Source organism: Pongo pygmaeus, chromosome 3, assembly GCF_028885625.2.
Source record: "Pongo pygmaeus isolate AG05252 chromosome 3, NHGRI_mPonPyg2-v2.0_pri, whole genome shotgun sequence".
Classification (NCBI taxonomy): domain Eukaryota; kingdom Metazoa; phylum Chordata; class Mammalia; order Primates; family Hominidae; genus Pongo; species Pongo pygmaeus.
Genome location: NC_072376.2, coordinates 55,327,743 through 55,343,966, shown reverse-complemented (window position 1 = coordinate 55,343,966; position 16,224 = coordinate 55,327,743). Strand labels below are relative to the sequence as shown.

At 33.3% G+C, this 16,224-nt stretch overlaps 1 protein-coding gene across 24 annotated transcripts in view; it reads left to right on the top strand.

Moving 5' to 3' along the window:
- ADGRL3 (adhesion G protein-coupled receptor L3) overlaps positions 1–16,224 on the top strand; it is an 849,533-nt gene that overhangs the window by 773,502 nt on the left and 59,807 nt on the right. For all 24 annotated transcript variants that reach the window (XM_063663661.1, XM_063663660.1, XM_054484631.2 and 21 more), the window contains 2 exons: positions 13–79; positions 1,892–1,983. In XM_063663661.1, coding sequence (XP_063519731.1) covers positions 13–79; positions 1,892–1,983 — 159 coding nt within the window. The remainder of the gene's footprint in view (positions 1–12; positions 80–1,891; positions 1,984–16,224) is intronic.

Genomic DNA, 16,224 nt, shown 5'->3' with positions numbered 1-16,224 from the left:
GTTTCATTGCAGATGTTGGCTCCGACTTGACACCTACTTCATTTGGAGTTTTATAGGACCAGCAACCTTGATAATTATGGTAAGAATTCCTAATTAACTATGTGTTTCCCAGCTCAAGAAGTAAAACTTTCACTATCCCAGTACTGACTGTCTTTAATTTACAGAGGTTAATTTGGGGAAAGCATGTACTTATTTGACCCTACATAATTCAAGCAATTAAACACTCATTATAGTCTACTTTTATGTTGTAAAATAGTTAATCAAAACTGGTGGGAGAAGAAAATATTCATTTGCAAAAGCTTATCGAGTGTTATAGCTACTCAAGGGTCCAGTCCAACATAATCCATTTGGTTTTATAGATATTTGAACAAGGATGACTCAAAGGTTGAAAACAGTGTATTTCCATTATTTTTCTTTTGGATAATTTGAATTGGGAACTGACAGAACTTAGAAAGGTGGGAAAACACATGACTGTTCCTATCAGCTTTGTTTTTTATATGAATCTTGAAAACTTTAAAATTTAAAAGCAAAACTTTAACATTTTACTTGAGAATGGCACAATCACATTAAGCATGCATTCTGGAATCATGCTTCCTTTTCTGTTTTTAGATCCATAATATTCTGATTTCAAAAATGGATTAACTTAATTTAGATAAAACTGTTAGTATAATTGCTTATATACTTATCATTTTAAAAATACAAAGTTGCTATCCATTTTGTGAATAAAATGTTAGCTTATTGACTTTGGATAAATATACGTCTCCAGCTTCTTATCTGAAATCTTTGGGACAAGATGTATTTTGGAATCAGAAATTTTTCAGACTTTGGAAAGATAATATGGTACATATATTGCATAATACACAATAACCCTAGTGAGGAATAGGCAGTTACCCAAAATCAGACACATCAACAAATACTCACAGTGGAGACTAGGCAGCACTCTGTAATCAAATACAGTATTTCAACAGAAAAAAAAAAAAGGAAAGTTAAGAGCAAATAGTGGAAAGACCATGGACAGCCTTATGTCAATTCAAATTAGGTTTTCCCACCACATAGATTTACTTCATGTTAGGCTTTTTGGCCACTGAATGGATTTTTTTTTTTTAACAACCTTCATTTTGCAGATTTTTTGGATTTGGGGATGATTGATAAAGTATTGCAAACATGTATTTTTGAGAGTATTTCAGGAGGGCTTTTATTGCCAAGTTGTGGAATACATAAATTAATCAAGTGGTAAAGGGCAACTCACTGTGTGGTTTTTTATACAGTTTACTTGTGTGTGATATATGAAGTTTACATGAGAGCTTTCTGTTTTTCTGTTTTGTTTTGTTTCAAATGTTATGCTTTCTGTTTCCAGTGATATGACAATACCATTGGGGGTTTCCTTTACTTTAGTCCTCATTTATTGTAGCATCAGAATTTAAACAACATTTTATAATCCTTTTGAATTAGCTACACAAAAATATATTGATTTTAGTATTTGTATTTTTGTGATACAGTATTTGAAAATGTGTCACTAAATAATAAATTTAGATAAATGTTCAGAGTGTAGAAATAGTAACACACCTAAAAAAGTATTGTTTTTGTTTCGACATACACTAGACCTTGAATTGCTTCAAAATTTCCACAGCATCATTCCAGCTGATGCTGATTTTGTATTTGTGTGATTTGGCATAGCAGACATAATAGTGCTTTGTAACTCAGTAGTATCCCAGTTCTCAAAACTGGCTTATTGCCTTTACCAAAACACTAGGCAGTCATCTACAATCTAATTCCTTTAAAAGTGTAGTGAGACCTAATTTCCCAGAGCAACTCATCTGTTACAGAGAATAAATTTGCTTTTTTGTTCCTACTCCAATTATGCTACATAACACTACCTTTTGCATTCCAGCTTAATGTAATCTTCCTTGGGATTGCTTTATATAAAATGTTTCATCATACTGCTATACTGAAACCTGAATCAGGCTGTCTTGATAACATCAAGTAAGTGATTTTTATTTTTGTTTTCTATGGGTTGCATTACATTTATACTCTAAACTATCTATTATATCAAAATCTTATGACAAAAGGATAAAGAATATGGTGTATTGTGTTTGCTGAATAAGATTATTGATTGACTATCAAAGTGACTTGATCTGCCTGAAAATAAGTATAATAAAGTTCTGTTTTCAAAGATACTTTTTCTCCTAAATTCTAATTTGGAGCATGATAAGTGTTAAATATCTATATTCATTGTGTCCTGAAAACAAACACAACGTTTCCATTTAGGGCAGGTTATTCTTTTTTATTTTATTTTATTTTATTTTTTTGAGATGGAGTTTCGTTCTTGTTGCCCACGCTGGAGTGCAATGGTGCGATCTCAGCTCACTGCAACCTCCTCCTCCCGGATTCAAGCGATTTTCCTGCCCCAGCCTCCCGATTAGCTGAGACCACAGGTGCCCACTACCACGCCCGGCTAATCTTTTTGTATTTTTAGTAGAGACAGGTTTTCACCATGTTGCCCGGGATGGTCTCAAACTCCTGACCTCAGGTGATCCGCCTGCCTTGGCCTCCCAAAGTGCTGGGATTACAGGCGCGAGCCACCGTGCCCGGCCTGATTATTGTTTCTTAGAGTAATTACCACATCACTTCCTCACACTCCATCTCCCCCTCCAGAGCAATGTGATGAGAGCCAGATGGTGGTACCTGCATGTACCAGAAGGGGAATTTTACATCACAGCAGAGGAACCCTGGAATTATGAATGTGGGCATTTATACAGGAGCTGTTAGATGGCTGCCATCCCCTTCTGAGAGAGATAAAGAAACCTTCCTAATGTAAACAGATACTTTGTAATGTAAAAATATGGCTCTAAGTTTTACCTCCCTTTGAAATATTAACACTTAACCTCCTGGGAGCTAAAGCTAAATCTCTCCAGAAATCTATATCTATTTAATCATCTTTCAAGTTTGAAAGTTTGTTCTTTAACCCAAGTTCCACTTTTGTATGTTCAGAAATTTCTGCCATGCAGAAATATGAAAATATTCACATTACTTTTCAACAGTAGTAGTACTTTACACGGCAAAAAAAGTAGCTAATTTACATTTTCTGAAAAGAAAAATCATTGCAGTCCTTGATATAACAAAAAAATTATCGCGTTTCTTTGGAATGTATAATATTTTAGAAAGATAGTAATATTTAGAAGCATATTAGTTATTAAGATATGATATATTAAATTGCATTTTCATATAATTTGCCTATGCTAGTGTTATATTTATTAAATGCTTTTACTTAAATGAATGTATTTTCAGAAGTTTCATGAGGTAATCTGTGACTTTTCTGCGCTACTGACATTCTCCTTGAACTACCTCAGATAGCAATTATGTCACCCATTTTCCATCTTTCTACATTCAGTGCCTGACAGTTCCTGGCCCATAGTAGACCCTCAATGAATGTTTACAGAATAAAGTAATATATTAAAGACTTTAGTGACTAAGGTGTATTGACATTAAGTAGTTAATTTTGTTGAAGGAATTATTTGTCTACATTAAATAAAAAGGATAACCAAGGAATTAGAAAAATTAAAATATAGTGGTGCAAAATAGAAATTATCTACAATGAGTGATAGTCTTTTGTAATTCTCAATATTACTTAGTTGAGATAATAGTCATTGTATGGTTTAATTATGTACAATTAAACTGTCCTTCTAAAGTACAGTGTTGGTTTCTTAGACTATTTGTTCCTGATGAAATTGAATTTGCATAAATTAAATAGGCACATAAATTTATCATATTGTACTTTTACCCACGTTAGCACAAATTACATCTTTGTACCTATTTTGTAGTATAAAATGAAACATAAGTAATACTTTATTTATTATTTATATTATGTATTTAAATACTCTCAGAAATAAGGGAATAAGACTTTAACATTTATGTAGCATTAGGTTATAAATTAGCAAAAAGGGTCACTCTTTGTCCTATATTTCAAGTACACTTTTTAGGTAATTTTTTTTTCTTTTTTACTTTTTTGTCTAATTCAACAAAAGGTAAAGACTTTTGCTTACCTTTATGATTTGTATTTAGTACTGTCACATAGTTTAAAATATCAATTTGTTTGTATAATGTTCATAGGTATTTCTTTAGGTAATGTGGGTGAATCTTTATGATATCATTGTTTAGAAAAATAATTAAATATGAAAAAAATCAATAATTATATTTAGTGGCATTGGTAGCATCAAGTTTTATATTACAAAGCAAATGAAGTCTTAAATGAAAATATCTTAATTTCAATTATGTCTAAACTGTTTTCTAGGTTATATTCTTTGGAAAGTATTTCATCTTCCTGAGGCTTCCTCTCTTTGAAATGGGTATAATAATGACATATACCTGACCATTAAATGGGCAGAAGAACATAAACCTTTGATGATGCTTTTTAAAAATTTAGTAAATGAAGAAGATAAATTGGGTAGTTGTTAGAAGGGGTATAGAGGATTTTTTTTTCTTTGTTTTAATTTTTATTTATTTATTTATTTTTTCAAGAGGTAGAGTCTTGCTCTGTTGCCCAGTTTGAAGTGCAATAGTGCCATCAAAGCCCACTGCAGCCTAGACCTCCTGGGCTCAAGATATCCTCCCACCTCAGCATCCTTAGCAGCTGGAACCAGAGGCATGCACCATCACATCTGGCTAATTTTTTTGTGTTTTTTATAGAGATGGGGTTTCACTGTGTTACCCAGGCTGGTCTCGAACTCCTGGCCTCAAGCTATCCTTCCGCCTCAGCCTCCCAAAGTACTGGGATTACAGGCGTGAGCCACTGCACCCGGCCAAGGATGGTTTTAAGTTGAAAGAATTATGAATATAGATATATTGATGGAAAAGAACCAGTGATAGAGAAATTAAGAATATAGGAAAGGAGAATTACTTTTATAGTTCTGATCTGAGGTTGTGTAGAGAATGTGATCCAGAACAGTGGTAGAGCAATTCCACTACATTGGATTTCAGGAAGGACATTTTTCCAGTAAGCTAAAAGAAGCCAAACAGGAGGATCTGTTTCCACTGAGACTGGGTGGAATAAATAACAATAGGTGTGATGCAGATATGTTGGTGAAACTGGGGTAGCTCAGTGAATTGAGGGATTTCTGCCTAGTCTCCTCAATGAGGTAGGAAAGATAGTCTTTGGCAGGATAACAGGACATGTTGAAGAAAAACAACAAGAAAGGTATCTCCAGAAAATATTCCTTAATCTTTTCCAGAATCTGAAGAAAATTTCATTTTTATTTAAAATACATTATATTAACAATTTAAGAAGTGGTTGTAAAGAAATCAGCAGGGCATAATTGCTAAAGAAAAAAGGAGTTAAGAAGAGTAATAATGATTTTGAACATTAAGTAAAAATGAAAATCTGGCATTTTTTAAAACAAGAATAAGGCTCTGTATAATATGTATTCAAAATGGTGTGGTAAATGTGAGAGTGTTCGCTTTAAAGATATAAGTATCATTTATCTGGAAAACTTTTTTTTTAGTATATTGGGGAAAGCATAAAAGTTAATGTTTACCTGTATTTTTCAAAAATTTTTGTAAAATGGTGAACAAGACAGGCCCCCTTGTTCAATTTATTAAGAATAAAAAATCACCACGTAAAGCCCTTTGGAAGTCAGTGTCTTTCTAAAACAAGTCATTCATTCAGTTACCAAGTATTTGTTGCTTTGATTATACACGTTCTTTCACACACATATATCTCCTTTATCTAAAATGTGTTTGCTTCTCCTCATATTCACTGCCACTGTTTTCTTTAAGCCACTATCATCTTCAGAATCACTGCAGTGGTCTCTTAACTTCTCTGTCCACATCAGTTCTTGCCCCTGCCTTCACCAGCTAGAGAGATCTCTTGAAAAACTTAAATCTGATCATGCAACACTCTGAGGTAAAAGCTCTTCAAAAGAGCCCATTACTCTTAACTAAAGGTCAGACTTCCTGCCAAGGCCCATTAAACCTCCCCGATCTAGTTGCCGTTTTCTTTCTTCAGCCTCATTTTGTGCATTTTGGCCCTCTGGCCATTCTAGATAGGCTCTCTTTTGCCTCAGATCTTACCTCTGCTGTTTCTCTACTCACTTTCTTTTCCGTAACGCTATGACTGGCTGACTCCTATTTATCCTAATTAATTAAATTATTATTTTATTATCTTAAAAATTAACTTTTTAAAATTCTAAATTTATTTCAAGTCATCATAGAAAACCCCTTTTGATGTTAATAGAGAACATTTAATTGGTTGGATCATTACTATGTTAAAGAATTCTCTGGAAAAAAATAATAAAAAGTAGAGTGAAGTAATATAGGTAATATGATTACAGGGGAAATGAGGTATGCCAAGTCTTGGATTTAACTAAAAAAGTAATTAAAATTAAATAATACATGCCTGTATTATTTGCTGCTTGCTTACTTGTCCTTTGTCTCTTTTTCTTCCAAATAGGTAATTATAGTTAGAGGAAAGAATTCCAATCATTTGAATTTTCTCATTGAGTTTCTGACAGGTCAAAATCAGTGCTTACAATAATCATAGCAAAACTCTAACCTAATTAAAAAATAGTATATGTAAATATGAATAAACCTGTTATTGAATTGTTACCAGCACAAAATTAACTTACAGTATGGCTGAAGTACTATGACATGTGAAACATTTGTGAGGAGCCTTTAGAACTCTCTTAACATTTACCTTCAAAATAAAAATTGATAGTTTCTCTAATCACCCACTTCTATTATTGAAAAATATTAATTAACAAATGTATTTCAAAATAATTTGCTTAATAACATCTCAAGTTATTTTGAAGAAAAAATGAAATAATGGCCATTTTAAGATGTAGAAAAGAACATTGGTGCCTATGTGAAGGGAACACGGAATCCACCAGGCTTTGCTTTTCTGTATCCGTCCCTTTGTGCCTTCTCATCAGTGGACTTCTGCATAAAGACTTATGATGTCACCGGGTCATGTTTTCTGATTTCTAGTCTCTCTCCTTAGGTTTTATATGAGTGATAGATTGGCAAAGACTCTGTCAGATGGTTTAAACAAGTATTTGCTTAAAGATACACCTTTTACTTTTTTTTCTTCTTCCCTAGTCTCTAATTGTCAAGGAAGACATAAGGGTCAAGGAGAGTAATAACTTGAGTGTCAAACCCAGTTGGGTTTGAATTTCTGTTCAGTCCTGTGATGTTTACACGACCTTGGCAAGTAACATCAGAGGTCTGGGTCTTACTTTCTCCTCTGAATTGGGAATAATTATACCTATTTCATAGAGCTTTGTGATAATTACATGAAATCACATATGTAAAGAATACAGCATATAATTTGTTGCCCATACAGGATGGTTTGAATATTTTTAACCACTCTGTATGGAAATGCCCTGCTGCCTTTGATTCCTTGTGTTTTTAATGGTGAAGCTTTGCTCAGCCTCTATCAAAATCCCATTAGAATTTGACTGGCTTTGTTTACCATATGGTATCATGAAGAATTATGCATGATATGATCCTTTCTTTTTTTAAGCCAAACTTATCCTATTATGAAAGAATTGGCTCCAGGGGTGGAATGCTCATTTGATTAATAAATAGCTAGTTCTGTTCTTAGTTCTGGAGGAAAAAATAGTATCCTCAGTGAGCTTGGACACCTGCCATATGCTAAGAAATCTGAGAAGGCTTCTGAATAGCTTCAGGGATGAATAGTAAAATACCTTACCAGTATCCATAATAACTTATTGTATTTCTTAAGAAGGTAACCTTTACTTTAAGAAACATGTGTCTAAATGTTAGTAAAAACAATTAAGTCAGAATTACATTCAGCTTGATGAGTATTATATTAGTACTTTGTGACTGAGGTCTAAAAAAGTAAAGGCAGAAAATCAAATGGACATATTCCTGAAAAATACAACAATATTGCAAGAATATTTTAATGCTTTAATTTTTCAATTTCACATTAATATAATGTACATACTTATGAAAAAATTCATCTTAATGTTAATAATAAATATATATAGTCTACTTTCTAAAATTACCTAATTTCTAAACTGTAGTCAAAGCAATAACTTAAAAGTTTAAACCTTTATGAGAACAGTAAATCTAGTTCTGAGTTGTATAGTAAAAATTTCATCAATTGCAGAGTTTTCTGGATGAGTTTGAGGAAAATTTTTAGAACTTTCTTATTCTCAAAATACTAGTTACTGATAAAAATATTGATATACTGATTTTTATTTTTAAGAAGGAGGCTCAAAATTGTCTATGCAAACAAAAATATTAGCTTATATCTCTATACATTTTATTCATGGTTTGTCTTTCACCATCAAAGCTATTCAATTAAAATCAAGATTTTACAGATTTCTAATTATTTTAAATATTTAGAGAAATTATGTTTAAAAACTGTTACACGTTTTGTAAAAACGATTATTAGGTTAACATGCTATACTGAAGATGTGTTTTCCCAAATTTTAAAAATCAAATGTACTTCTCCATGCCCATGTATATACTGTGAACACTTTAGTTTTAAGAATTAGTTAGAAACAATAATACATTTATTTTATTCATTGTAACAAAATAGAATCATTTTTAAAGAGAATTCTGAAAGTGAATTTAATTTGTCTGTTTTCCCATTTTTTCTGTCTTCCTCTATTTCTTTGATCTGTGTTTAAACATTACTAGAAATCACCATAACGATGTCATAAGCGATCCAAGTGTATTTAAAGAGTAATACAATCCAAATGACATTGTGTGGAGCTTTGTGTATTTTTAATGACACTACTAGACTTGCTTCAGACAAGTTGAGACTTTCCTAAGGTAATAGTGGGTCCTTTGCTGATTGCCTTAATTTTAGCATTTAAATGCATTTAGCAATCACTTCTTTGAAAACTGAATTTCAGTCACTGATTCAAAAAGCTGTTCATTCTGCAAATGTTATTGTCCATCTCATTGTATCCTTTATTTTAGGCTATAGTTTTAAGTTTTCTGAAATGTAAAAAGGGCTGCTGTCTTTTTAGGCTTTTCTTTAAAATGCATTAAAATTCCCATATGATCTTTCTATGAATCAGAGTTTATGCATAAGTGTATTTAACATATTTTGTCGACTGGAAGCTCACATTTGAGAAAACTGGTTTGAAGGATGACTGCCATAGGCACACTGGAATTGTTTTCCATTATACCTTGAGATCAAATTATAGTTTCACTTTTCCCCAAAATAATTAGGTTTCTATCAGATATAGGAGAGTCAAGTGCTATCTAAGAATGAGAAAGTCTAAAAACCTATCTAAGGGGAAAATGTCTTCTTCATAAAGAAAACATAAAAATAAGCAGGTTCTCTGTTCTTTATATAGAGCTTAGACTCAGATTACCTTTATATCCCACAAGAAATGTGCAGTCAGACTATGGAAATGCTTAAAAATCTGAATTAATTTAAACTAGCTATTCATAAGACTATAGTTTTTCCCCCAAATGGTGAAGAGTAAGATTTCATAAGAGTAGAATAAATCAGAGAATAGTTATAATAATTAACTTTTGTGTTCCATATTATTCACATATTTTTATTTTTATTTTAATTTATGAACTTTGATTTGATTTTATCCTTATTTATTAATTTATTCAACAAATGAGAAATATGAAAATTGTGGATATGTTTCAAAGACAGAGTTTACAGAATTTGCTAGTTTTTATTTTATTTATATATATACATATATGCATATATAGACACATATATACATATATATACACACACACATATACACACACACACACACACACATAATATATACATACTTTTTTTTTTTTTTGAGAAAGGGTTTTGCTCTTGTTGCCCAGGCTGGAGTGACTGCAGTGACATGATCTCGGCTCACTGCAACATCTACCTCCCGGGTTTAAGGGATTCTCCTGCCTCAGCTTCCCAAGTAGCCAGGATTACATGCATGTGCCATCATGACTAGCTAATTTTTTGTATTTTTAGTAGAGACGGAGTTTCATCAAGTTGGCCAGGCTGGTCTCGAATTCCTGACCTTAGGTGATCCGCCCGCTTTGGCCTCTCAAAGTGCCTGAGCCGCCGAGCCCAGCCTACATTTTTATGTAGATTCTAAGAGAATGGAGTGGAGTGTGACTCCAAGGTTTTTGGCTTGGGGAACTAGAACAGTGAGTGGTTATTACTGAAATGTGGAAAACTGTGGAGGGTTCACTTTTGGGGATAGGACAGATTTTTTTTTGTTTTTTTTTTTGCAAGATGACTTGCTGGACATCTCAGTGCAGATACTGAGTTGGAAGTTGGAGTAGTGAAAGCTGAAAATACAATTTGGAATCATCAATGTATAGATTTTATTTTATTTTTGCATTGAGTGTTACTTATGTTTTATTTATTTTCAGTATTGATTTCACTTTATATATCTATTATTTTCTATAATAGCAAATTATCCTGGTTTTCTAAAATTTAAGGCAGTTATATATTTACTTTTAAAACATTAAGAAAATAAAAGTGAGATGATTTGGAAAAAATACAACAGTGAAAACGGCATAAAGATATAGCAAACAATTGAAATGGTGACTTTCCAGCCAAACTAATTTCTCTCACCAGTCACTAAAAAGTATGTTTCTGTTAGAATGGCCACTGCTGGAAGTGTCAAATGCTGATCACTATGGTGTCCTAAATCATAGTGACACTGGTGATATATGAAACTTAAAATTCAGAAGTAAGTGTTCTAGAGTTGGTTCAAAAGCTCAATAATGTCAACAAGGACCAAAGGTCTTACATCATCCTCAGAATGTTGGCTGTTGTCATTCACTGTTTCATCTTGTGGTCCAAGGATGACTTCTTCAGCTCCAAGCATCATTATATCCTTTCTTGGTTGCATTCAAAAGCAGGAAAGAAGAGATAAGAGAAGGGATTCTCTTCATGAGCCTTTCCTCATGGGCTTCTCTCCCATGTTCAGGGTGTAAAATATTCCTCAGAAGCCCCTTGCTAGCATCACATGTCTGAATCAAATGACCACTCCCGGCTGCAAGGGAATCTGGAAAAGCAAAGGTCTGGCAAAGGGGCTGTGGGAACAGGACATTCTCAATATTTGCAGAGCTCAGGGCAAGAGGACAAAATGATTATATATATATATCTCCTAACCTCCTCTGGTGATAGATACACCTTCAAAACCACTCGGAAGATCAAGTGTGAGTTTAGAATCCTTTGACATCTTAGAGTTCCATGCCAGGATGTGGCTCCTGGCTCACTGCCTATCTTCCCTCTCTTCCTGCCTCCAGCTAGATACCACAACGTGTGGGGCCTCATGCACAGTTATGTGGACACTGTGCCCCACACATCCAAGCTCCTTCTACCTCTCCCAACCAGCCATCCCTTGGCCACTCCTCAAACCTAGACAACCTTGGGAGAATGGGTCAGGGTCGATTTTATTTTAAACCCGTGAGACTGGGTAAGATATTGAGATTGAGGGTAGATACTGAAAATAAGAGGACTAGGGACTGTAACCCTGGGACACTCTGACTTTTAGAGATCTTAGAAGTGTAGAACCTGCAAAGTGGATTGAGGAGGAGTAGCCAGTGAGATAGGAAGAAATCTACAGATCCTGGAAGCTAGGTGAATCTAGCTTTTCAAATAAGGTGGGAACTTAGACTTGACCACTGAATTTAGCAACATGGAGATCTTTGATGAACTTGACAAAGGCTGTTTGGCAGAGCGGTTGATGAAGACTTATTAGAGTGGAGTGAAGGGACAATGGGAGGGGAGGAGTTAAAAACCACAGGTAAAGACAATTTTTTCAAGTCTTTTGCTGTAAACAAGAGCTGAGAAATGTAGTAGTGGACAGAGATCTTAGGTTGGGGAGGTTGTTGTTGTTGATAATAATTGGTTTGTTTTTAAGCATGAGATATGTTACAGTGTCTTCCTTCTAATTTGGTAAGAATACACAATTAGTTGATATTGAAAAGAGAGAGGAAATTGTATGGCATCTGGCATCTACACTTGAGTAGGCAAAAGAGTATGGGATATAGTGTACAAGCAAAGGCTGATCTTATATAAGAAGGACACAGGCAATACCATTATTTCTTTGTGTGATAAAATCATGACTGAGACCTGCTAACCTATTGACCAGTAGATGTTTTCTTTTAAAGTAATGCAATAAATTATCATGGTTCATAAGTATTCAGTGTGTTGAAAAACGTTTATCTATCTAGAAAAGAATTATGTAGTATTGAAAAATATAACATTATTATGAAGTTGTTTTAATCTTCTATTTTTTCCCTTCATATTAATATATAGTAATATATTCACAGGTTAAAAATTAGTATTCCAATTATAAAATATTTATATCTATATGTATATATGCATGTGTGTGTATATATAGGTACGAATATACATATATATGCATATATATAATCAAAATAGATACACACATATCCAGGCATACAGTCATGCACTGCATAATGACATTTTAGCCAATGACAATCACGCATATGATGGTGATCTCATAAGATTGTAATACCATTTGTTTCCTGTACCTTTCTTATGTTTACATTTGTTTAGATATACAAATACTTTTGTGTTACGGTTGCCTACAGTATTCAGCCCAGTAACATGCTATACAAGTTTATAGCCTAAGAACAATAAGCTTTACCATATAGCCTAGATGTGTAGTAGGCTAAACCTTTTAAGTTTGTGTAAGAACACTCTATAATCACACTACTATGAAATCACCTAAGGACACATTTCTCAGAGTATATTCCCATCATTAAATGACACATGACTGTATATGCTTTCTAGAAAAGGCAACTGTCCAAAGGCTTTATTAACAAATAAAAATCAGTTAGATGTCAAACACATTTAGTAGCTTTGTTGTGTAATTTCATGAATTTAAGAAACTAAATAAATTATATGTTTTGGAGAAAAATTATTTGGCAATGAAAATTACCTAAGCAACACAATTCATTTCCTTCAAGCAATAATAAGGCACACATTCTGATACCTTATAATTTTTTATTTAACTATCTTTCTAAAAATAAAATATAGAGTTATATACTATAAAATTTTATGAAGCGTACTTTATAAAATAGCTGTGTGTAATACACCTTTTTGGACATTAAATGTACACTCATTGTTATTTGTCAGAAATAAATGGTTATATATAGAGAAAAAAGACACTAAATGGAAATGTACTGAAGTTAATAATGATAATGTTTTAGTGCCAGGATTATGCATAATTTGACATTTTCTTTTTTAAGCATTTGCATGGTATTTTCTGATACCACTTCTGAACCAAATACATGCCATTTTTTCACACATCTACCAGTGTTCCAGCAGCAACTGGTGTCCAACAATGCAATTCAGTTTTGAAACTAACTCCCAGGATTAGTGCAGACCCTACAGATTAACAGCTCTGTCCCTCAAGACCGCCCCCACTTTAGACAGCAGGTGCCAGTGGAGTGCCCAGGATGCCCACATTTTGCTCAGGCCACTACAAATTCAGGAGTCCCCATGACCATCCCTCAAATTTGATTGTTTACTAGAACAATTCTGAACTTAGAAAAGTGCTGTACTTCTGAGTACAGCTTTATTATAAAGGCTACAACTCAGAAACAGCCAAATGGAAGAGATGCACAGGGCAAGGTATGGAGGAGAAGGCATAGTTTTCATGCCTTCTCCAGGAAACCACCCTCCCACACATGTGGATGTTTTCACCACCCTAGAAGCTTCTTGAAACCCATTCTTTGAAAGTTTTTATGGAGGTTTTATCACATAGGCATGATTGATTCAACATTGGCTACTCTATCTCCAGCCCCCCTTTTTTCCCCAGTGATTGTGCAGGAGGGGAGAGGAGGCTGAACATTCCACCCTTTTAATGTTAGCTTGGTCCTTCTGGGAACGAGGCCCCATGCTGAAGTTATCTAGCCTCCCGCCATCGCCTTGCCACACACCTTCCCCATCAACACACCTAGTCATCTCATTACTATGCAGAAGGCACATGGAAGATTCCAAGGGCTTTAGGAGCTCTGTGCCAGGAATCAGGTACAAAGAACAAATATTTATTTTTTATTACACCATTTCACTCTTGAGTTTTCAGAAGCTAGTGTGATGAATACATAGTACTCTTATAAAAACATTTTATTTTAAAAATATCTCACCCTACATTATGTCTGAAAATATATTTGTGAAAGAACAATATAAGAATGTCATTTCCCTGAAAGGATTATCCTTCTATATTTTTAAGCTGTGAAACAGTTTTAAAAAATCAAGTCTAATATTCTATTGTTAATATGCTACTGTGGCTGTATCTACGTAATGAAAATTTAATGAAGTCTTATGAAAATGGGAACATATAATTATTGTAATTTATCTGTCTTCAAATTCTTTACGAGGTAGAACTCACTCTAATATTTAGAATTCGTCTTATTTATATCATTAAAATATTAGTGAAGGAATCCAGTTATGATTCGGGGATAAAATTTTTAAAACTTACTCTGTTTTTATCTTTTTTATTCACTTTTAAAAGGTAATTGCTATTTATTTACCTTGGATTTTAAACTTTAGAATAAAGTTTCAAAACCATGTACATATCTTTAATGATATTTATTTCCAACTTGTAAAATTGAATCTCATGCGCTATAGGTAAAACTCAAAAATATCCTAAAATGACTTCATAAACTTTTTAGCTTATTTATTTTAGTGTAGTTTCAGCTCCTAAACAACTACACAGGAAATAGGATTTGGAACTGTACATTCAAAAATAAAGTATTTGATTCCACAGGGGAGAAAAAAATGTCTTTTCTCACCCATCACTAGGTTCATGGCTGAGACTCCTATGACTAAAGATTAACAAGATAAATGCATACAGATTTATTTATTACAAGTTTTACATGTTATGAGAGCTTTCAGAAATGGAGACTCAAGGAACACAGTGAAACTTGGGAATTTTTTTTACTAAGTTTGATGAAGAAGTGGATATATGTAGAGAAATATGATTGGAAGACAAAAGGTTACGATTCAGTGTTAATAAACTGAGGAGAACTTAGCAAGTCCTGTTTATTCATATTACTGTGGGTGTCTCTATGTCTTAAAGTATAGAAATGTTCCTTTCCTCTGGGTATAGGGCGGTTATCTCTGGGGTGTAAGGGTCTAATGACCTACTTCAGAGAGAAAGGTCAGAGAATTCTTTTATGGTCTATTTCTGAGGAGAAGGGTGAGGGGAATGTCAAAGAGACCTTCCTACTTTTGCTGTTTTCTCAAATCCGAAGGCGTCATATTTTAGCATAGTATGTCTGGATCTGTATCAAATAAACCTCTTTCTAATTATTTGTGAGCATGTCTTTTTTTGTTTGTTTGAATACAGTTTTAAGAAAAATGAACAAAACTTTTTTAAAATATAAAAGCCAATTTTTCTCCAGTTAGTTATTACTTAAAGTCAAAGTTCTTAAAAGTCTTAATCAGAAAATACAATTTCTTCTAAAGCCTAAGTGAAATAAACATGAAATCTCTTTGATAACATAATCTTGTGGTTTTTAGGAGTTTGGCTTGGCTGCTATAACAAAAACCAACTAGGAATAAATTTTTTTTCCTAACATAGCTTTCTTTAAAATGACACAACTTATTTTATATTGAGGGCTTTATTTAGTACAATGATTATATGTATTAATATATATAATTTTATATGAAAATTGACCAAAATTTGCTGACTTAAACAATTTGTTGTGAGAGCTTGAATAAGTGATGTTAGACTGAAAGACTTTGGGCCTCCAAATTCAAACCAACCTCTTTTTAAAGCTTCTTGGAGATAAAGTGAAACTTTGTGAGGCATTGAAGTTAAACATTCCATTGTATTTTGAGTCACATACTGAAAACGTAGTCATAGATTCTGAAGTAAAAGACAGGTGCTCCCTGGTTCTGCCCTCATATCAACTGTAATCTCTGCTCCTGATTAAACATCAACTTGAATTTTAAATATTGTGTCTATTTGGAAAATGTGTGCAAAATAATAAGAATAGTTAGTTTATTGACGTTTTACTATGTGCTAGGCACTGTTCTAAGTTCTTTACATGTGGTAATTTATTTAATCTTTGCAATAATCCTTTGAGGTTTCTGAGAGGTTAATTAACTCACCTCAAACCTCAGAGCTAGTTAGTGCCAGAACCAGGATTTCAACAGACGGTCTGGCTTCACTGTCCATTTACTTAACTCTTAGATGTAGTCCTTGTCACATCAAATTGCATACCTATAAATCTAGTAAAATGTGTTTA